General features: G+C 44.2%; 3 protein-coding genes and 4 non-coding genes across 10 annotated transcripts; 1 reads left to right on the forward strand and 6 right to left on the reverse strand.

The window, feature by feature from the left end:
* Window positions 1-2,926: 2,926 nt before the first annotated feature.
* Window positions 2,927-7,692, reverse strand: snw1 (SNW domain containing 1). Its single transcript, XM_086101078.1, has 14 exons — window positions 7,636-7,692; window positions 7,168-7,321; window positions 6,722-6,883; window positions 6,477-6,572; window positions 6,217-6,323; window positions 5,845-5,949; window positions 5,671-5,740; window positions 5,428-5,493; window positions 5,228-5,344; window positions 4,884-5,025; window positions 4,655-4,757; window positions 4,432-4,549; window positions 4,068-4,231; window positions 2,927-3,493 (listed from the first exon to the last, which is right to left on the reverse strand). Exons 1-14 carry the CDS (start codon window positions 7,647-7,649, stop codon window positions 3,301-3,303), a joined length of 1,611 nt encoding a protein of 536 aa, XP_085957204.1. The 5' UTR covers window positions 7,650-7,692; the 3' UTR covers window positions 2,927-3,300.
* Window positions 7,693-7,959: 267 nt separating this feature from the next.
* trnaa-agc (transfer RNA alanine (anticodon AGC)) lies at window positions 7,960-8,032 on the reverse strand. The gene has a single exon. It is a non-coding gene; the product is annotated as a tRNA-Ala (tRNA).
* Window positions 8,033-8,122: 90 nt separating this feature from the next.
* Window positions 8,123-8,195, reverse strand: trnaa-agc (transfer RNA alanine (anticodon AGC)). Its single transcript has one exon. It is a non-coding gene; the product is annotated as a tRNA-Ala (tRNA).
* A 127-nt stretch (window positions 8,196-8,322) lies between these two features.
* Window positions 8,323-8,395, reverse strand: trnaa-agc (transfer RNA alanine (anticodon AGC)). The gene has a single exon. It is a non-coding gene; the product is annotated as a tRNA-Ala (tRNA).
* Window positions 8,396-8,691: 296 nt separating this feature from the next.
* trnaa-agc (transfer RNA alanine (anticodon AGC)) lies at window positions 8,692-8,764 on the forward strand. The gene has a single exon. It is a non-coding gene; the product is annotated as a tRNA-Ala (tRNA).
* Window positions 8,765-9,249: 485 nt separating this feature from the next.
* Window positions 9,250-15,289, reverse strand: tmem214 (transmembrane protein 214). The gene is made up of 17 exons (XM_086100985.1): window positions 15,047-15,289; window positions 13,926-14,116; window positions 13,447-13,597; window positions 13,188-13,322; window positions 13,008-13,090; window positions 12,803-12,908; window positions 12,410-12,491; window positions 12,231-12,332; window positions 11,829-11,970; window positions 11,647-11,738; window positions 11,512-11,560; window positions 11,205-11,312; window positions 10,998-11,115; window positions 10,809-10,905; window positions 10,549-10,717; window positions 10,276-10,427; window positions 9,250-10,180 (listed from the first exon to the last, which is right to left on the reverse strand). Exons 1-17 carry the CDS (start codon window positions 15,276-15,278, stop codon window positions 10,054-10,056), a joined length of 2,136 nt encoding a protein of 711 aa, XP_085957111.1. The 5' UTR covers window positions 15,279-15,289; the 3' UTR covers window positions 9,250-10,053.
* Window positions 15,290-15,918: 629 nt separating this feature from the next.
* Window positions 15,919-21,867, reverse strand: LOC147187497 (microtubule-associated protein RP/EB family member 3-like). Of its 4 annotated transcripts, none has more exons than XM_086100897.1 (9): window positions 21,734-21,867; window positions 20,153-20,220; window positions 19,059-19,183; window positions 18,840-18,985; window positions 18,586-18,748; window positions 18,416-18,457; window positions 17,795-17,931; window positions 17,507-17,659; window positions 15,919-17,312 (listed from the first exon to the last, which is right to left on the reverse strand). In XM_086100897.1, the coding sequence occupies exons 3-9, from the start codon at window positions 19,177-19,179 to the stop codon at window positions 17,244-17,246; spliced, it is 831 nt and encodes a 276-aa protein (XP_085957023.1). In that variant the 5' UTR covers window positions 19,180-19,183; window positions 20,153-20,220; window positions 21,734-21,867; the 3' UTR covers window positions 15,919-17,243. The 4 variants fall into 4 exon arrangements, with proteins under 4 accessions (XP_085957023.1, XP_085957021.1, XP_085957025.1 ...); XM_086100895.1 differs by having other exon boundaries at window positions 17,495-17,659; XM_086100899.1 differs by lacking the exon at window positions 18,416-18,457.
* Between the last annotated feature and the right edge of the window lie 166 nt (window positions 21,868-22,033).

Consider the following 22,033-nt stretch of genomic DNA (forward strand, 5'->3'; position numbering starts at 1 on the left):
AATCGTCTATTAAAAATAAGATCCCACCAAATACATTACTGGGCAATGTTTTTAGTGGGCTGTCGCACAAACTGAGTGAAACTTTGTGAATTAGATAGTTTTGCATTTCGTACAAAACTTGAATATTATGAGTCACACTCAGCATTAGAATTTTTTTCAACGACAGCACTCCAAGGAAAACAGAGTGAGTCATCTTACTCCCTTTTAAATCCTGGTCAAGCTCTTCCGATGGAAACAACCCATAATAACCTTTGGACAGGCGTCAACCTAATCCTGTTGATGACGTAATTATTCACCTGAGCAGGACAAGGTCAAAGGCTATCCCCAGAGTGAGTCATCGGAAGTTGCCATGAATGTTATACTGTATGTTAGTATATGATGTTGTAAAGAAGAACGGCAATCTCTATCCGTGCCTATACCGTCACAAAGCTAAAATGCAAAGATAAATAAATACATAAATCACGGAGCACTGTGATTCTGGCCAGAGCTGACCCATATGGGACCCAAAGGAAAATTTAATTTAGGGGCCAGCAATTTGTGCTAATATTGATTGGTCAACAGTAAATTTTAATCAGGGATGGTTTGATCTGATGATCTTTTCATATTTCTGGATTTGTATTTGTTTTGTTTTCATGTGCAAATAACAGCAGTACAAACCTTAAATTACTGTACATATTCCTGCTCCGAGATGGCTCTTTCGGGCCACAGAAAAAAATTGGTATCTTCACTTTACCTGCAGTGTTTATGCTTGTGCTGTAAGGTTTCCTGTTCAATACTTGGAGGCACTGATACAATACATGCTGATTTATATATACTGTATGTATATAAATCATATATATATATATATATATATATATATATATATATATATATGATTTATATACAGTATATACTGTACATCTTTTAAACACTGGGCTGCACATCAGCCCAGTGTTTAAAAGATGTGACATCCATGATGAAGGCATCCATGATAACATCAGATGATTTGATTCTTTAATCCATTTCCGAGCCTTTGCTTTTTTTTTTGTTCCCACTGAAGGTTGTAACCTTGAGTGGAGAATAATGAAACATCGGTCCTTAAAGCTGCTGCCACGACACAGAGACGCACTTAAGCTCCTGTCCATTCCAAACTAGATCACGGTGATAAGAAAGCAGCTTTAATAGGATCACCGCTGGGGTTAGATGGAAAGTGGATCAGCGTTCATTGATGCAGCCAGTACACTTTTATATATACATTGAAGAAAAAGCCATACAGTATAAATACTACATCTAGAAAAATACGCAGGCTTCAGCTTAATGAATGATCTTGAAATGTAACTATAACCAATGATTATTTCTTTCGGCGTTACAAACAGTCAAGGACTGATTCCATGACCTTATGAACTCACAAGAAAGGATGAAAAGGCAGATGCAATCGCCTAGACAATCTGGACAACAATATGGTCACAGGATTGAGGCCTTGACAAATCCATGCAAATATCCTGAAGTCCCCAGTTTAAAATCACATGAGCATGGATGTACCCAACACTCTGTTGACTCTACTTTCACTTCAGCGTTACGGTTAACTTTCTTGCACAACCAAATGCGGAGCAATCTCTCCAACACGATGACCCCATGCTCAAGTCAAAGCTCTTTCCTGGAATAAAGATGACTTCCTGTCACTGCAAATCCCAGAGCGGTTGCCGCGCACTCCCATGACGGTCGATTAGGGCCCAACACTGCTGCCGCTCTCCCGCCAGGCTTCATTCTGACTGACACAACCATTAGAAATGGTTACGCTTGTCTAGCTCTTCCCTCCATAATAGATTATCCAGCGAGTCCCAGAGTGACAGACAGACCATTTTCCAGAGAGCAGTAGACTCTGTCTAACTCTTGACTGCTGGAATAATGATGAGCGAAGCCCCGGCCTCGATGCGGGGAGACGAGGACGTAATGATGAAGGCACGGAGGAAGCTCAGGTTCTGGCGTTGTATGACAGTATGATGGATGTCATCAACATACTGCCTACGTACGCCATATCCACACAAGAAATTTCAGACGCATCGAAACAGCTTTTGTATCGAACGTGCCACGTCACTGACTATTTCCAATAAAGACGGGTGTGCTTCTGCTATCAGTCTTTTCATACAAAAGGTCACAAGGTCAGATCCATGTCTTAACTTGGTGACCATTTATCAGCCAACTTATTTCTTTTCACTGCAAGGAGGAGGAAAGAGGAAATATCTCAAGAGAGATATTGTTTATTATTTCTGGGCTAAGCAACGATCTATCACGCCTTCTATCTGCAACCTGAGGATTCCATTATGGCCCGACGCAATATGTCCAGAGCTGAACAACAGCAATGCCAGGGAACCAATTTCCTCTTAGTGTCATGAATGAGCATCCCATTCATCAAATCATAAAAGATAGACAAGAGCCGCGTGGAAAGACATTATCGAGCTGGCCAAGCACCAACCGTGAAAAGACAGGCTGGAGGGACTGCACCTTTTCTGTTGTTTTTGTGAGAGAAGTTTTCTTGATGGCCTTGGCAGCAGAAAGCCAATATTCCTCGGGCTGAAGCCTGCATACTGTATGTCCACACATCCCACTAATGACCCAATGGGGGAACCGATTCGCCGAGCTGGTGCGTGCCACATTGATCTGTTTGTGCCAACACTCCTGCTCGGGATTCACAATAACCTTGTTGACCTCTCCTCAACTCACAACAACTTGTCGTTTGAAAACTGCTACGGAGACTTTTTATGGCCACTGGAAATGTGGCTTGACAGACTGCGTCCATTCATTCTGCAAATGAGCAAGAATACAGTAATATGAATGATGTCCCCCACGCCGCACCCGATAATTGTTGCAATTTTCTCCATTGGTGGTAGTAGTAGATTTATTTGAAATAAGATTTGTACAATTGAAGCAGGAGTAAGAAACGAGGTTGTCCTCAAGGAAATTTATTCCATAGTTGTACAGGGATTACAAGGACCTTTTGCTTTCAAGCCGTGTGTACGTAGGTGCCGTCAAATGTAAGAAAACGCTAACAACACCTACGCGGGGATCGTAAATATTACACAACTGACACAAAAACAATGTGTTATGGGAAAAAAAAGTCTTTGATGTGTGTGAAATTAGAACTCACCTAAATCTATACACTCGCAGGACAGAAGCTGCTATTTTACCTTCTGCATTGGTCGCACTGTACATAAAAAAAAAAAAGAGGATTAAAAGTGTGATTTTGACACAGGCTGCAAAAAAAAGACAACTCCCTCTGAGTGAGTGTGTAGACAACAAACATCCCATGACCATGTGGCCTCATTCCTTTCTACGCTTTTTGTCGTGGTAGTCATCCTTGGAGCGGCTGCTGGTGGACGCTCTCTTGGAGCCGCCGTGCTGCTTGGCTTCCTCCAAGAATTTGTCCAGACCGAAGGGGTCCTCCTCAAACTGGACAGGCCCCTCGCGCCTCTGCCCGTGATCAGCCCCCGAGAACTCCTTGTCGGGAACAAACCTGAAAGAAGGAAGCGCAATTTGATTCTGTACCTTCCTTCCACTTCCCAAAATTGGTTTGCAGGACGCATCTGCCGTCTGGTGAATATGCACTTTCAACTTTTCAAACTAAATTTTGCAAGCCAGCCATCGAATCAGAGCTTTTAAATATACAGTAATTGTCCCCTCTATGCCCGTTTCTGCATGCCTGAGCTTATCACACTAAACCATACTTTGAGTTAAGCTCATCTGATAAAGCTGTTGCTTCAAAACGAAAAGTGAGTTTTCTAATTAGTGTGCCCGCAAGAATTAGAGCATATGCTATACGTATGTCACCAAACTAAATGCATGCCTTTGACAAAGTATAAGCACGGTGCGTCGCAAGATCAACAAAGCTATGTTGACATGCCCTGAGCAACTGCACTATCCAACTCTCACATGACTGGTAGCCAATAAAGAATATACTGGAAGGGTTGCATGTACTGCGGTAACACAGTGTGCAAGTTATGAGCTTGGACACTGCACAAATTATGCGCAACTTTTGCCAAACTAATGCCGCAACTTGAACGGAGCATACATATTCCCAAATACAGTACCTGTTGTTTTGCATGAGTGTGTCAAAGTCATCAGCATAGGCGTCCTTGTCGATGGCTTTGCTGGGTCGGTAGATGTTGGTGGCCATGTCTCGGCCACCGCGGAAAGGCTGGTCATACACGTTGTACGTCTCGTCCTCGCCGCCGGCAAAGCCGCTGTCCATTCCCTGGGAAGACGACAACGGGAAGGGAACGGACACTTTAGGTAGCAATCTATATGGCCGATCCATTTGAAGCGCGGAATGTTAAAGACCTGCTTCAGGCTTAAAAAAACAAAACCAAAAAACATTCTTGTTCAAACTGACCGTAATGTCACTGAATACAGAGAGGAAAACTAATAACTTGGGTCACGCCATAGAAAACTCACTTTACTCTGGTTGAAAAGTCGTTGGTCATACTGGGCCTCGCTGGTGGTGCGAGGGTTGGGCACACCCAGAGCGATGAGCTCACTAATGTCTCGGTCCTGGTCCCTCTGCAGTTTGGATCTGAAAGAAAGAGAAAACGTTGTATGACTCGAACAAGGACTTTCTATGTATAAGGAAATGCAGACTTTCTCGATGGACAAGTGGAAGATTGAGTGCGTCCAGCACCTCTTGTCAGGAGCTGCCCTGGAAATGTTTCTGTCATGTTGTCTCTCCTTCCTTCTGTCGTGGCGGATCTCGTCACGCTCCCTTGCCTCTCCATCCTCGCCACCTTGATCCAGTATGGAAGAGAAACAGAAAAATTTGAGAAAAAAACAAACAAACCGGGGATTTGCGATATGTTTTCAAGGATACGCAAAGCCCAAATCCAGACATACAACTCCAACAAGCATCTCACCTTTGTCCCCGTGACTTTTAATTCCCGCTCTGCGATCTCGGGCCATTTGGGCTAACTCCCTGAGTTTCTCCTCTTTCTTTTCTTTCTCCTTCTGGGCCATCTTCTTTTCTACCTGGGCTCTCATCTCCACCGCCTCTCTGGCCTGTAGACACAAGCCAAAGGTGGTGTCGTTCATTTCAAACTCCGTACACCGTAATAAACAAATCGGGCAGACGTAGTGGTCGATGACCAAGTCATCTGAGGAGAACAAGAAATAAGTTTGTTTTCTTTCTTTCCATCTCAATGTTGCCTTATACAAACCACTGATTGTTAAATTCTCCCTCAGGTGTAAGGCGTATGATTACTTTTCTATCAGCGATGTAGAGCGCCTCAGCCAGCTTGGCAAAGTTTTCATTGATGTGAACTGTTTGCAGCCCTCTGCCATCAGCCGCCAGGCGCTTGTCGAGAGGAATGGTGTAACCCTGAAACAAGGAGAACAGTGACCGGTCAGAAAGAGGCAGAGTCACATTCAAGTCACAGAAATTTGATTTTGGTGGTATGTTACCTTGGCGTTCTTCCAGTTGGAGATGCACGGAGGAATCTTCCACTCCTGCTGTTCCTTCACTGTCATCTAAAACCAAGAGGAGGTGTTGAAAATTCTTTGCTTTCAAATGTGGTTGAGAGACTGGAGGGCAGAGGAGTAGCTTACGATGGAATTGAGGTCAAGCAGTAGCCCATCACGAACCAATAGCGCCATAAACCGAGTAGCCACTGTATACCCTCATAAAACATGCAATTCCAATCGTACCTTTCTGCTTGGAGAGTGCATGACAGGTGCCGGTGGAGATGGAGGTCCACGGGGGATCTTCTTGTTGATCCTGTCACAAATCGAATCTTAATCAGGTTCTTTAAGGTGAAGCAGATTGTTCAAAAGCGGCTGCTGGATGACATTTGTCGAATATAAGGATCGGGGGATGATTACTTAAAACGCGGTGGTTCCATGGGGTCTTTCTGCATTTCCACCATGCGGATGACTCTTTGTTTGGCTCCAGAATTAAAAGCCACTCCCTGCTGGGACGGGGTGTACCTGATGGACAGACAGAAGCAGATAACTTTAGACACGCGCAAATGTTTCATGTACAACAAATATTGTATTCTTGGGGCTGCGTGCTGACGAGCTGTTCACATGCACATCTGTGTGGGGCCCTTCTTTCTTCGGATTGGCCAACAAGGGCCACCCACCTACTAAAGTCGCGTGAGAACACTTTGTGTATTTTTGCCGCATGACACAATCTTTTCAACTTGCAAACAATTCAGACTTTCCTCCAGCGACTGTCATGGTGAGAATTGATACCTGATGTACTGTGCTGGGGCCTGTTTGTCTGCTGCTCGCACAGGCATGGCGGCAGCAATCTTTTGTGATACCTGCTTGCTGAGGGCAGCACGGGTCTTCTCAGTCAGCTAAAAGGAGGGGCCACAAAGCACAAAAAAGTCAGTCTCATGGACCGTGATTCCTTTATGTACCGTCATCTTGTTTACATCGCGAATAAAAACGCGTATGCACGATTACAGCAAGGAAACAATATTTCTTGAATAACATGCACCACATTTTACCTCTTGAACAGCTTCCTCATCAGGCTTCTGTAGTCCTGGGGTATCTTCATTCATAACCTCTTTGGGAAGTAGATCTGTATACTTACTGAAGATCACCTATCACGATGAAATGGCAGTAAATGACCATGTTAGTTTCTGCCGGACATTGTCTGAAAAATTGGTCGGCTAAGCCTCGCTGTCTTTTCATCTCTGAATTTAGATGTTTAACTTCACCTTTGTGCAAATTCTGTGTTTTGATTGCATACCTTTTCCTTGCTTTGTCCCTGTCTTGCAATGGCATCATATTTTACTTTTCCCTCCGCATCCACCTGCATTGTCAATGCATTGGAGGTTTTCTTTTGCCGACCCATCTCCAGAGGAAACTGTGCCATGTGGATCTCTGGGAAAGCTCCCCCATCTCCAAAGTCCTAAAAGAGAATAAGAATTTGCAAATATGGTGAGAACCATAGACATAGTTTCATCCATTCATAAGTATGAGGCAAGCATTTTGACCGTAACTGTCAAGACATTGGCAATCAATTAACGAGGTTTGAGTTATGTGGGAGGCAATCCTTACACAGCGCACCTGAGCTCCCACTCCCCCAGAAAAGTAAATTCATAGACCTTTGATGGTCTTTTCGATTTTTGAAACGTTACTTATTTTCAATCGACGCACATATCTGTATGTCTGAAGCTGAACATTGATTCCTACCTCGACAACGCGAGGCACCCATCCATTTCTATGTCCATAAGGTGGTGGTTCTCTTCGGGAAGCAACCAAGGCAGTTGAGAACGACTTCTGGGCACGAAGTCTGTCCTCTGCTTCCAGTTGGTCTTGTGACAGCTGGGTGGGCGCCGGTAAAAAGCTACACACAAAATAATGTATATCATTCAATTTCGCTGGATCGCGTGCCAAAAACGTAGCTGATATATTTATTAATATGCAATAATTTGTAACAGTGCAACGTCGGTATGTCGACAATGTGTGTGGCCTGCTATGCTATCGTTAGCTTCGCGATTGAAACACTACACAGCAGCTCATGGCGGTCACCACTGAGGGATCAGACCGGTTGAAATGATCGTACATAAGGGTCGATTCCATAGGACAGACGTAAAATGTATTTTTTTTTTTCAAATCATCATCAATTAAGGACACAAAAAGTCTTGTCGGTAAGCTTACCTCGTCAGAGACATTTTCTTTCCGGAGCGACCGTTTTCCGCTTTCTTCTTCGTTGGAAGTTAATGTGGCAACTAGTATCTTTTCAATTGCAGTACTGACACCTGCTGGCTGACGATAGGAACTACTTTGCTACTCCGTTTGGCTACTGGGTTGTTTACAGCAGTGTTTAGTCAATTGTGAGTAAATTGGGAGAATATTAATTATTTCATTATTCATACTTTTTTTGGGACAATTTTGGTTGGAATTATGCAATGAGATTTTTCGAATGTAAAATAGGCGCTGTGTCAATATGGTTTTGCGGACATTGGGGTGCACCAAAATCGTTGGAGGATGCGGGCATCGATCCCGCTACCTCTCGCATGCTAAGCGAGCGCTCTACCATTTGAGCTAATCCCCCACTAAGGCTACTCCTGCCCTGCCCACGACCGTTGTGTCGGTCAGTGAAGGATCTTGCTGGAATGCGGACATTGAAGTGTACTAAAATTGTTGGAGGATGCGGGCATCGATCCCGCTACCTCTCGCATGCTAAGCGAGCGCTCTACCATTTGAGCTAATCCCCCACTATGACGCTCTGCCCACGGCGGTCGTGTTGGTCAGCAAAGGTTCTGGAAAATGCGGACATTGAAGTGCATCAAATGACTTGGAGCATGCGTGCTTCGAAATCAATGGGAAGTGCTCCAAAAAAACTGGAGGATGCGGGCATCGATCCCGCTACCTCTCGCATGCTAAGCGAGCGCTCTACCATTTGAGCTAATCCCCCTACAAGCAACAATTGAGTAACGTATAGTTTATATATAATGTTCTGTAGTGAGAAACTCAATGTTGAACAAAAAGAAAAAGATAAAAATCACTTGGAAATCGACACTCTGTGTGGGCAGAATCATACGTTTTGACTCCCTCCGCTCTGCAGCCAGGAATGTGGAATGGCGCAATCGCCCACTTAAACGAAAGATCCAGAACTTGACATGCACAGTACTGCACTCTTATGTCTGCAGATGCAAAATAAATAATTATCAAGTATCATTATAGTACCATAACAGCAAATTGTACCGTAGTGGGGGATTAGCTCAAATGGTAGAGCGCTCGCTTAGCATGCGAGAGGTAGCGGGATCGATGCCCGCATCCTCCAACCTTTTAATTGTTTTGCATGTACAGTAGCGGGATCGATGCCCGCATCCTCCAGCTTTTTAATTGTTTTGCATGTACAGTATCGACGTCGGAATATATTTTGGCGGGGATTTAGAGCAGCGAGTAAATTCCACGACTGTGGATTTTTTTCCGCCAGGGAATTTATGTTGGCAACCTTAGGAAAGGCGACGGGAAGATGTTTTTCACGCATAGAAGTGGAACCAACTCAGCTTGTTTACAAAATGTCACAACTTTCTTCTTCTCATTAAGTGCACTATACAAATTAAGAGGGGAACATTTTATTTGCAGATAATTTTTTCGCCGTTGTACCGAACTAGGTACAGTATTGCCATGCCTATTATACTAGCTTACTTTGCCACTTCTGACATTGTGACCCTGTGTTGTCGAATCCCAAAACGCTGGATTATCTCATCTCCACCCATTGTGCACACTTCCACACAAAGCTATTTGCAGGAAATACACACCTGAAGTCAAAGAAGTCTTTGTTACAAATCATTTATTGACATAACTCCTCCACATCCATCCAAATGTCTTTCACGTGGAGAGTGATGAGGATCAGCTAGTGCACAATGTTTTCATGTAGAGGGTGACATTGTTATACTGTCATGTGGCTGAGAACACTGGTCAGGATTCCTTCAAGGTCCTGGTACGAAATAAGAATCTATGAGGAGAAAAAAATAAAACACACACACTTGTGGATTCTGATTTCAGTTAACAGAGAAGACACAGATTGAAATCAAATAAAACACCACCATACGTCAGCCGCAGGTTTTGCTGGTGACGCACTGGACCATCCTGCCATTTAACAGCAACAGTTGATCCCAATACATTTTTGGGGGCCTTTCGGATTGTGAATTCGCCAGCAGACTTTCCCCGACGTTGACGGTTTTACATGAGCCCAACGTACGCGTACACACTCACAGTCGCACACAAATTGGATGCAGTTAACTTTCTGGTCAGTACGGCGAGGAATTTAACTAAAATGACGTTCACAGTAGAAAACTCAACCTGTGTTGACATCCAGCAGTGAAAAAGGACTGGTCGGGGAGGGGGGGGGGGGGGGGGGGGGAGCATATATATATATACATCAACACATTGAGCTTGTTGATTTAAAAAAAAAAAATGTAGTCAAAAACAACTAACAGAAGAGTTCGTTTTGACCCTTCAGTGTCCAATCACAGTTTAAGAGTAGCGGACGTGGTGTGAAAGGCAACCTCAGACAGGGTCGCCTTGTGTATTTGACCATTGTGAGTGTGCGCGCGTTGTGTGTTACGCGGCAGTCAGCAGCTCCTGAGCCCACGTCGTGATGGCCGACGTCGTGTGTTGAAGCAGCTGCCATGTTGAGTTGGTCAAGGACAACGCGTGACCTCTCAGACACGAGACAGATACTTCACCACTGTGGCGGGCAGCGGGGGGGGGGTCAAAATGTAACTATTAAATCTTGTGCTCGGTTATCAATAAAACGATTGCATTACTGAAGAAGTTACTTACTCGCAGGAGTCCTTAAGGCTGGTCCAGGCTTGTTGTAGTAGGTCAATTAAAAACGCCAACACTGGCAAGATGTAGTTTTGGTGGAGGAAGAGGAGCAGGGCTTTCAGAGAAGCCAAAACCTCGTATACACTGTCAGGCGTGTTCGTCTTCACCTGCAAACAAAATAATTGGGCCAGGAAAAAAAATAATAAATCAGAGTTGCCTGCTAGAGATATATGAATATGCATTTGGTATGCGGGTGTTTGGTTCAATTATATTCAAAGGATGTCTCACCCATTCTATGAGCAGCGGGCCGTTTTCTTTGACCCACACGGTGACGTGTTGGCTTTTTTCAGACATGACGAGGGCTGCCGTTTTGGTTTTCTCCAGGCCTTGTTCTAACAGTGGTTCCAATACCCGCACACTCTCAGAGTAATAATATGGCATGTTTGTCTCCAGCCAGCTAAACACACACACACACAAACACACAAGGCACACATTAACAGCAATGTCTACAGGTTTGATCGGGTCGATTGAACAGAGAAATCCTGAACCTGAAGCCCTGCTTAGAGTGGACTACAATTTTGCCCCACGCCTGCTGTGACACGGCCATCACACCCGATCTGTGAAGATGTCTGGCTGTGGTTGAATCTGAAACACACCCCGGCAATGAGGCTACGAGAAACCCAAAGGACACATTTAAATTGCTTGATTGTACAATCAAGGTATAAAAGTTGTCATACTGGCGAAGGAGCCGTGAGATCGGATGTCCTGAATGATGAAACCGGCGACAAACACTAACAGGACCAACAATAGCTTTGACCACGGGAAGCCGCGTCCACGCATCTTCACCTGGAGACTCTGAGAACAAAAAGGCATCCTTCGGAATGCTCACTGACATCATTTGGAGCAAAAGAAGAAAAACGTTTCAACTTGAACATGTGACTGACCTGACACAGATTACTGCAGTCGCTAAGGTCCTTTGACTGGTTGTTTTCTTTCATCTCTTCATTGGTCACTTTAAAAGATTGAATTGTTTCTTCAAGATTCTTCCTTAGCTGAAAAAAAAAAAGGGGGGGGGGGTGTCAACGTGACGATGGGACCAGCAACATAACTGAATGCTCCATCGTGGCAGCCGAGCGACAAAAGCAGGGCACGCACCCGTCATGGCGGCTCAGTAGAATATGGCAAGCAAAAATAAAAGCATATTGAACACGTTTTTTTTTTGGGGGGGGGGGGGGGGGGGGTTCAAAATACCTTTAGTGGTAGCGTATTCCAGCAGCCCAATAAATGGTTCAGCAGCAGACTAAGGAGGACAATATGACAGTCAGGCTTTTATACGGACATTTAAATTTTTATTATTTTTTTAAATTGTGTGTGAGCGTATCTCACCTGGACTGAGCCAAGTGTTTGGTGTAGAGCTGCCTCCACACGCCCAAACTCTGACCGTCCACGCACAAGCACTCCGTCATACTGCTGAGCAACTGATAGAAAGACGGAGGCCGAGTGTGAATTATTCTGCGGGGTTTCGCTTAGTGCGACGACTGCAGAAAAGGCAAACATTTTCCCAGCACCTCTTTCTTCATGTTGTCCGGACAGTTTGGCGTGGCCCTCGACAAAAACGAAGGCAAGTATGTGTGTAAGGTGCTCTCGGGCTTGCCTCCAAACGCTAAGGCCTTTAGACGAGGGTAAAGGCGCCTCAGCTGCTCCTGTAAACTGCAACACACGCACAAAATCGACATTCTGTCAATGTTGCAACTTGAAATCCAAAACATATTCAAAGGGCAAGCATGATGGAAAATGTACGTTTTAATGGCTTGCAAGCAAGGACTTGGGGGTGGAGCGCCTGCCCACACATCAATCATGAAACCAAGTCAATATTTTGAGCCCCCCCCCCCCCTTTAATGTGTCTCTTCAAAGTTGAAGGATGCTTTCATTGTACAAGGAAAAAAATATGCAAAGGGCTGATTCTTTACTTCGATGACAGGGCATTCTTGGGCATGAAGGCAAAATCCAGCAAAGGAAAGAACTCTTTCGGACCCATGATGCCAAATCCTTTTGTCAGGTTTCCATGGAGACTGGGAAAGGACAGCAAACATGCCAACGCGTCAGTTTTGTTGTTTGTCGGGAAAAGGCTTTCATTTCAAATACTCACTGGAGCAGCCTTTCCAGATAGGCGATGGCATACGACGACAGCGACTTCACTCCCAGGACAGGAAGCATGATACCAAGCCACACTGACAACAAAGTCAACAATGTTACTGTTACGGGTGACGCCGCATCCTGGAATCGCGTTTCACATTGCCGTTATCTCATACAGAGTCCAATGAGGATTGTGTTGAGGTCTGCCCAGAATTACGGGGCCAAAAAGTAGCCAGGCATGGAGCCACTGCGCTCTTGCTTCACTACCCCCCCCCCCCCGCCCCAAAGTGTTAGTTCAGCAAATTATTGCCAAAGTAGGAGAGAGGTGAGTCTGTCCATTGCACTGGTGCGGTGCTTGGATCATATCTCATCGTGTCTACAAATGAACATAGAAGTGGAGCATTACCTTTTAGTCCCTGGCTCAGGTCATAAAAACCTGCTTGGCCCAGAGCCCACATGATGGTTAAACACCTGATGGGATGATTCTGCACTGATCGCAGCAACTCCAAATACTGAGGAGGAAAGAGTGACCTGTTATTGTATTTTTTTTATTTTTATTATTATTATTTTGTTTAAAAAAAACAACAATAATAAATAGGCGCTCAACTCACCTCGGGCAAATTCTGAGTTGCCAGTTTGGGTTTGTCTTGTAGGACCGCTTGAATGCAAACTCTGTACCCGTGTAGTGGCTCACCTGGAAAACAAAGTGGCAGAAGTATCGTCCCAATGCACGTTCACACTTGACTGACCCAGACAGATAATTGATTATTTTGTAAGCCCCGCCCCCCTACCCGAGTTCCTCTCCAGTTCTCGGAGCATGGTGTAAACACAGTGGTCCAAGAAGTCTGGCAGGGAGTCGGTGCAGTTGCCAAGAATGCCTTTGATGACAGTCCTCAGCTCCTTGTTCGTAAGACAGTATGGGTAGTCTGAGGAGCCGCGAAAAGACGCATGAAAATACTGCCGCCCGTGACAAAATTCATAAGCACGCGCACGCACACGCACACGCACGCACACACACACACACACACACACACACACACACACACACACCGTGAGCATAACTGCTGAGTGTCGGCTCTGCCACCGGCGCCGTCAGCTTGAAGTTGAGGTATCCTGCCAGGTCTTTCGACCACACCGACGGGTTTTTGGGGAAGAGCGACTGACTCTTCGCCATCTGTTCTTTCAGGTCGGCGAGGTCCAGCTAACGGCAGAAACCGGGAGACATGAATACCGCACATCAAACAAAGAGCCAATTGAGCAAAAGCTCCACTGGGATGCAGCATGTGATTGTGTGCCTCACATCATCTCGCGTGCCAGCTTTTTTTTTCTGGTGCATGATAGCAAAACGGTTCCACAAAGATACATGTTATCCAAGCATTATCTTAGATATGTAGAAGATACACAGATAGATCCTCCTGTATTTTAACAACTTTAAAAGAAACAAAATGTGGCATTCTGAGACAGTCCAAAGCTCCTTTAAAAAAAAAAAAAAACCAACTTCAATTTATCATAAGATTTCGGGTACTCACCGCTTTAAAGGCCTCTTGCAGAGTCCTGCGAGTGGCAGTGGTGGGAGCACTTTTGGGGGACAACTTTTTGGATGATTTTGTTGAAGAGGACTTCTTATTTTGAGGCTGACTGGGCGGAACCTGCTCCTTGTTCTGTTGCTTTGAAATATTCTCAAAGGCTTCAAACAAAGTGTCCGACATCACTGAAGGCTCTGTGGGACACAAGGCAGTGGAGATCGGGTCTCTGCGGACAGGCCACAGTCAATACAGTACTCTCAATAGCACTTGGTCCGACTGTGGTATCTTAGAGTCATGAGCAAGTTGCAATCTCTGCCCCCTTTCTTGCTCCCGCCCCTCACAGGGCTGATTTTATCCTCATCATAAAGTGGGATTATTCAGGACAAAATACAGGCAGTACAAATTATACACACAGTCTTAATATTGTGTCTTAATATTGTGCAACTGGGAGGAGAAATTGATTGCATCATGCAGACTTTTTTTGGTGGATGATGCTGATTTTCTGCAGGAAAAAAAATAGATGAACAATTAATCGGACGATCAACTGCGATAGGCTTCAGTTAACATGAGGGTAAGCGTGTAGAAAGTGTAGCTAGATAATGGATGCAAGTGCTTGCAGTCACCAAATTATATTTGCGACCCACTCTGCAAGGCTTTGGTCGCACTGATTAAATGAAAACATGGTTATCATATTGAGGCCATATCTTTTTCCATTTTTTCTAATCATCCTTAACAGATGCAAGCTCGGAATGATGACGTTGCCTCTCTTGACACATCACGTCGATGCTAGCTGCGGAATCGAGACGCGGAGCAACACATAATACATTTCGAAATTATGGCAAAGCCATTAACTCAAGTATCATTTAGAAAGTAAATTGTTCGGGAAAAACAACATGGAATCCTTAATAGATAGGAAGTACTTCCTGACGCTGAGCTGGCTAGTTAGCTAGCTAGCCAGCTAATTTCCGGGCGCAGTTCTTTAACAGTATATGATTTAATCGACCGCTTTTGGTTGTTGGAATCGAATGCACTGCACAGCTACATCCGTCGCTCCGAACTTCAATTCGAGACGACCCTGCTAAGACTGTAAACTCCAACGGCCACAGCGGGCCGTGGTGACTTACGTCTGGATGGCAGGTTGGACTCCCCCAGAGCTTTCCTGTTCCCGGAGTTGCCTTTCTTTTCCGCGGAGCTTTTACCACCTCCCGTACTGCTTTTCTTGGCTTTCTTCACTACCTCCCATTTGCCGACCGCACCATTACTCGAGGCCATGATCCCGATCCCGTTCCCAATCAATGCCCTGACAGGCTGCCTAAGAATGAAAGAGGCTGTGAAGTGCAAGGAGCAGTTGGTCATATGAACGTCAGCGTGCCACGTCCCCTTACGCACATGACGTCAACACGCAGCTGTCCCATTTACTATGACGTTGCCCATTCTTTGTAAGCACCTTTCAAGATGTCTTTGTTGTCATGAGGAAAATGTCTTACAATGAAGAAAATGTCTTACAATACTTACATTTTACATCCTTGTCTCACTGAAAGACTCGTCATAACATTTTGAGATGCAATTTGTAGAATTTAAATCAAAATAAAACTAGCCACAAAAAACACCATCTTCACTCACTTGGTAAACTTAGTTTCTCTTAATGGTTAAAAAATATATATAGCTATATATTTTCCTTATTTTAATGATGGGATGCATGTACAGTGTCACGTGCTCTCCCTGTTTGTAGTAACATTAAGATTAAGATTTCCTTTATTTGTCCCGCAATGGGGAAATTTACAGTCAGAGTTCAGAAAGGAAACCACTAGGTAGGGAGAGGGGAAAAAAATCACGCTCAAACTATCCTCTCCTGAGGATAATTTAAGTCCAGGATAAAAAAAAGACCGTTATAAAATGACCTTGTTATAAAAGCATGATCACAAATGATATTTCTGTCACGCAGATTGTATTATTTAATAATTTATTCGAGTATTACAAAATACAAAGACGATGGTTTCTTGCTTTTCACCTACTCAGATGCTTTATTTCATTCCAACACAAATCCAGATGTTGATCACGATCACTTGGAGAAAAACTGAGCAAAAAAATAAAATAAAATAAAAGGTCCAACTAATTTAGACCACTCAGCCAGACTGCCAGTGACAACATACCACACTGTGGCATTTGAGTGCTATGGATTACATGAAAACTCAAATACAGCAAAAATAATTACAGATAGCAGCTAAAATGTTGATCTTAAAATAGTCAACCATTAGTAATTTAGTAGAGTCTTCAACCCACGTTGGCCTCCATTAATAAAATTAAAACCCTGACGTTTGTCTGTTCAATTAAAATTCACGATGACAACTCAGACTTGGCCTTTTTTAAGCAATCCAATGCAGATATACATTTTAAAAAGAAAAAAAAAAGAAAGAAACCTAAGCGACAAAATATAAAATAGCATCTTGTATATTTCTGGCTGCAGCCAATCACTGCTGGTTGGCAATTCAGATCACATGTGTGGGCTTTCGCTATTTTTAGTGCAAGACTTTCAATCCCAAACCACCTTTTTAATTTTTTTTTCCAAAAAAGTGACCAAGCTGATTAAAAAAAGACGAATAAATAAAACCATAAATACATCAGGCTTCCTCAAAAACAAGCTGTCAAACTGTTTTTTTTTCTTTTTTATCCACCAAGGCTTTGTCTTTAAACTTGAAATTACGGCTTTTTTTTTAATGTATGTGCACGTGAGTAAGTTGTGATATGTCTGCAGGCTACTTGTACATCTCCACTATGCAAACTATATTCATTTGCATCACTTATGTTCTCACCTACACCGCCATCACCCACACGGAAGATTCTACAACTTGGGTAATATTGTAGAGAAAACGTGTGGTTCCATAAAACAGCAAATATGCAGCAAATTCAAATGAGTGTTTCTGCATATGGTTGACAATTAAAGTGCACGGTGAAAAAAAAGCCGCCTGCATATCCCACCCCCTCCCCCTCCTTCACACACAAACACACACACACACACACACACACGCACACGCACACGCACGCACACACAACGTTGGGCCCAGGCTGTCAGTGTTGTAATCTCAATGCATGACAGTTTTAGCGGGCAACCACGCCCAACTGCTGGCACCTCTGGTTGAGCCGAGTAAACCAACAGGTCCAAACATTGTTGAATGTTAAAAAAAATGTGATCATGAACAGCCGCAAACAAGATGCAAGGAGTAAAGGGAACCCTTGTAAAATGTGAAGTAAAATGATGGGGGAACATTTTCTGTGGTTAGGACGAATGTTAAATTGGTTAAAGGGGGAAAAAAAAAAAGCTCAGAACTCCTCCTGTTCTCCTTGTGCGCCTTCATCAACATCGTCATCATCTGGCGGTGAAAACCCCTCCTGCAAAACAAGTGGAAGCGTTACAACATGCTTCTGCACGTTGTTGTGTCTTTCATATTTTCAGTCGCAAATCATTTCTGATCACGTTTACTACTGAGGAACTGAACAATTTCATGAGCTCAAGTCAAATTATTTTAGATTTGTTATTTTTATGTTATTTGGTTTAAAAGTAATACTAATACCTCTGGTTTTACCTCTGTGGCATAGAGTATCTCCATGATTTTGTTGAGGACCGGGTTGCTTCCATTCTCTCCGTCCTGGCAGATCAATTCAATGTCTCTCAGCTTGCCAAAATAAAAGTCCCTCTCCTTCTCTAGTCCATCCAAAGTCAGCTTCATATCCAGTAGCTGCGTTGGCAGAGAAGATGAAAAGAAAATGCACACAATGATCCCAAATTAGATAAAGGCTGCGATATGCACATTCCCTCGCAGCCCCCAATTGAAACATCTTCGACCCTTGACAGCAAAAAGTCTCGTCGCTACCTGCTGGTTCAGCTCCATCAGCTCCGAGTCTCCTCCATTGCGCGTCATGGCGGGGTTCCTGCGGGCTGCCGGCGCATTGATCTGCCTCTGCGGGGTGGGGACACTCTTGGGTGCGGTGGGAGATGTTCTGATGGGGCCTTCAAAGACACAAACACACTTGAGTATCTCTGCGCTTGCCGGGAATCAACCGCCTGTGGATCTACGGCGGTTAGAAAAAGGTGCGACCGCCCTGGAAAACGCGAGCCTTATTTTTATACCAGACAATAGCTGAAAAAGTCATCCTGAACTTTTCCAGAAGATGTGGAAATTGTACTTATTGTTCAACAATAAGCATGAATGAAGTGAGCCCGTCCTCATCTTTGCAACAGTCTGCTTTCCTACATGAGAGGGCGAGCAGAGGGATTTGCGCTGAGAAGTTGGAAGTCTCAACTAGGAATGGATAATGATTGTCACGTCGGGGGGGGGGGACCCACACGCACACAACAAACACTGACGTTTAGAGTGCCTCAACCCACTACTGCAAACATTAGAACAGACCAATCCAGGTTGAGAGTAAATATTGTGGGGAAAGTGAGTATGGACAAAACACAAACACACACGCCGCCGTGAAATGAGCGTTACCTGAGCGAGCAGGTCTGTTGGGTTTGTGGACAATGGGGTCACCTGTGTTAGAGGTGGGGACGTGGTTGCATCAAGAGACATGAAATGAAGTCTATGTTTTTCACACACGCACGCACGCACAAGTGATTGTATCTTGCACGCACAAACAACTTGCATGTGCCACATTGTACCTGAATTGGGCGGCGGCGGCGGGGTTCCCTCGAGGCCCTGCCGTAACAGTTGAGGGTCGTATTCTTTGCCATCATAGTTGGCATCAAAAAACTTCTTAAACCACTGAAGGAACTCAAAGTTGTCCTGGAATTTGCCCTTGACCAGCCTCTCGACGGCAATGATCTGAGGGAGGGAGACCGTTTGAGAACAAGCAGCTACGGCAAGCAAAACGAAACATTGTGAAGTCCGGCGAGAATCATTCGTCGTGGCTGACCTTATCGACAGACATCCTCTTGAACGACGCCTGTAAGACCTTGAAATTGTGAATGTATTCGTGTTCCAGTTTGGCATTGAATTTGACTTTTTTCAACAAAATGCACCCTGGAAATAGCATGTCCATGAACTGACAGTACGCTGCACCTGAAGGGAAGACATCCTCATGTCAACATGGGATTTTGCATGTGCGCATGCCCGCATGCATGCATGCGCTTACCTGAGCCGAGTTGCTCGATCTTGGTGTAAGTGAGCTGTAAGGAGTCGTTGACCCATGCCAACATGTCATGGCGACTCAGGTTCTCTATGGTCATAGAGGTGGAGTAGACATTCACCGCCATCCTCCTGTTTCAAATCAAGTCAACACTCAGAAAGAAGAAACAATGTACTTGATTTACGATTTGAAAACAGTGATTTATACATCTCGATTTTTTTTTTTTGTGTGTGTGTGTCCCCATATGAGTGGACCAAAGTTGTTCAAAGTATGGCCTGGAAATCATCTGTGACCCATGGTCCATTTTGAATTTTTGCCTGGATTGTACAACTGGCTTGTGTTCGCATCTTCCGCCGCCTCATTTCCCACACATCACTAAAATAGTAACGACAATTGGTTTGCTAACACCCCATTGAAAGAAGATAATTAAGGTAAGTAGCAAAGAGCAGGAATTGTGAGTGGTTGCTCCACTTTCTGCCTTGTTTCAAGGCCATCTTGATTTGGAGAAGAATGTGGACACGATTGGGCTGCTGCTCTGTACAAGGGAGGATCTATTCTCTGTTAGGAAAATGGACAAAAATCCTTGCATTTTTACCTTATCACGACACCGTTTTTTAAATCTAAATATAAAACAATATAACATTTGCATATTCTTCCTTACACTGGAGGGCTGTTTTTAGTGTGTTAAATAAATAATTTCTTTTTTTTTTGGAGGAATCTTAAAATGCAGTGAAAATACTGTCGGAATTGTAGTGCCTTTAGGAGGCGGGGCCTGGTGGCGCGGCACGTGCGGACGGCTCGTCTGCGTATGAACGTTTGGGTGTGAACCGTCGCTAAGTGCAGCTTCTGCGTGCTCGCCACATTAATGTATTTCATTGTTCTACCGACATTTAATAGAGGGTTGAAAAGTACTACACAGCTGTGGTCAACACCTCATACGGCCGGAGCACGGAGTGCGTGATTTGACGTGAAAAGTAATCAATAGCCAATTACAAAGTGCCCTGTACAATGAGTATTAGAAGGAAAACTAAGTTGAGAAGCTCAACTCTCGCGGTGGTGAAAAAAAAAAGTATAATAATCTATGTACTCATATTGCTTACCTTCACTGGGTGTGTCGTGGTGTAAACCGCTGAGAAGCAGGTTGGTCTGGACCACCTTAAAACAAGTCCTTGGGCACATCAAAAAAGGAGCATTAATGAAGACAGTCACGCACTCAATTACTTAACAGTTTTGCTTAATCCCCATTTAACGGTTTAACCAAAGCTAGTTAACAAAGGCAGCTGTGATAGGGGGGTGGGGGGGGGGGGGGGGATCACCAAAGCATTTCCCGTCGTCCCAAATAACACCGCACAGGATGTTGTGCTGAATAATCATTTCCTGACAGCAGAGATTCACAGAGGTAACTGTCCACTCAGCACACGCTGCTAATTTGCCTGTGGCAGCTGATGACACCACAGGACCATTTCGAAAAAGTTGATATGCAGTCAATCTAAAAACTAAGCCTGATTATTCACAGAGAAGTGAAATGTGGAAAACAGCATCAGATTTAGAACATTATCTGTCCAACTGACAACACAGAGAAACACATCCTGTCCGACGGGAATACCAGGTGTCCACTTGAATATATAAATGTGGCACCTAAAATAGACACCTCTTCTTCCTCTCAGGAAAAACTTTTTTTTTTTAATGGGTTCAACTTGTGGGCGGCACAGTGGTCGACTGGCTAGCACGTTCAGTATAATATTTGCATGGCGGAAAAGATTTTACGTCGATAACAACTACACTGCCAGCATGTGTCACAGTAAACGTCCTTAATAGCAAATCAGACATGGCATCTGTAAAGCTGAAAAGCTGTTTACGGATTTTAAAGAGAAAATGTTGCATTCCAGAGCTTAAACTGTTCAACATTTCAACATTTACCCCAAAAACCAATTAGACTGTTAGCTTATTAAATAACAGAAAGCCATTGTACAATATAATCAACATAAGTCTCCAGACAGTCATTTGTTAGTGTTTCGTCAGGCGTGATACAATGAATACAAATTGTTACACTAAATTCCGGAGGAAAGGACAGTGTACCTGCTGCTCTGCAAAAAATATATAGTATGTGTCTGATGTGATGTGATTGAATTTTAAGTGCATGGTGATGACAAACGTTTTAACGCGTCATCAAACCGAGCAGAACGTATATTTTGTTTTGGCCCAGCAACAAAACGTCGGAAGCGTACACGAGAGCAGCAGATACAATCAAAACAGAGTAAAGTCATCAATAATGCACGTGATCAGTACTCGACATGCTTGGAAGCAGTGGACGTGTTTCAGCGAGTTGACATTACAACTGCGCTGCTGCTAGCGCCTTGCTAACTTCTGCTAACGTCGACTGGGCAACTAAATTGGCATTTGGGGGGCTCGTGGCAAGTACAAACGTAGATTTGGCGGCGTGTCGAAGTGGAAATATGCACACGAGTCATTGAAACCTGGACTTGTTCGGTGTGAAGTTAACGTTACCCCCTCTGGAGGCCTGAACGAAGACACACATTACTAAAGAAAGGAGGACTGTCACCGTGTGGCGCTGCGGCAATTAGCCCGTCGACCCGACAATAAAGATGAGATCAAGCGGTCCATATACACGTGTTCAGGTGTAAATGAGTACAATGCAGGTTAAGTGAAATGTAACTTACTCAAGGGCGATAAAGTCCCTCTGACTGCCGACCGTGCCGTTGAACGAGATGAGGTGCTTTCCCGTTGCTCGAAACCGAGAACTCTGCCTGGCGAGCTGTGTGGAACGCTTAATCTGGTGGCCACTGCGCACGCGCAGATCAGTTGCACTATTTTCTTGTTCGATTTGGTGAAACTGGAGTACGCCGCGGCGCCATGTCGGCTCTGACAAAATCAACGAGGCCCACTTTGAGTGATAAACCACAGCACTTTGCCCGAACGTTTCCTTTAAGTCGGTGTGAAAGTTGTATATTGTACACTAT

Source organism: Hippocampus guttulatus, chromosome 20, assembly GCF_054856545.1.
Source record: "Hippocampus guttulatus isolate MCC_2025c chromosome 20, RoL_Hgut_1.0, whole genome shotgun sequence".
In the NCBI taxonomy this organism is placed as follows: Eukaryota; Metazoa; Chordata; class Actinopteri; order Syngnathiformes; family Syngnathidae; genus Hippocampus; species Hippocampus guttulatus.

What these genes read in the sequence shown, in the direction of transcription:
- LOC147187497 (XM_086100895.1), bottom strand. Translation starts at nt 19,179, where the DNA reads ATGGCGGTGAATGTCTACTCCACCTCTATGACCATAGAGAACCTGAGT. An exon ending in AGAGGATGTCTGTCGATAAG is followed by an intron (nt 18,749 to 18,839) that starts GTCAGCCACGAC and finishes TCCCTCCCTCAG; the next exon opens with ATCATTGCCGTCGAGAGGCT. An exon ending in TGATGGAGCTGAACCAGCAG is followed by an intron (nt 17,660 to 17,794) that starts GTAGCGACGAGA and finishes CTGCCAACGCAG; the next exon opens with CTACTGGATATGAAGCTGAC.
- tmem214 (XM_086100985.1), bottom strand. Translation starts at nt 15,278, where the DNA reads ATGACCAACTGCTCCTTGCACTTCACAGCCTCTTTCATTCTTAGGCAG. An exon ending in CGGACAACATGAAGAAAGAG is followed by an intron (nt 11,739 to 11,828) that starts GTGCTGGGAAAA and finishes TCTTTCTATCAG; the next exon opens with TTGCTCAGCAGTATGACGGA. An exon ending in ATCTCACGGCTCCTTCGCCA is followed by an intron (nt 10,906 to 10,997) that starts GTATGACAACTT and finishes GGTGTGTTTCAG; the next exon opens with ATTCAACCACAGCCAGACAT.
- snw1 (XM_086101078.1), bottom strand. An exon ending in GGGTGCCTCGCGTTGTCGAG is followed by an intron (nt 6,884 to 7,167) that starts GTAGGAATCAAT and finishes ATTCTCTTTTAG; the next exon opens with GACTTTGGAGATGGGGGAGC. An exon ending in CCAACTGGAAGAACGCCAAG is followed by an intron (nt 5,345 to 5,427) that starts GTAACATACCAC and finishes TCCTTGTTTCAG; the next exon opens with GGTTACACCATTCCTCTCGA.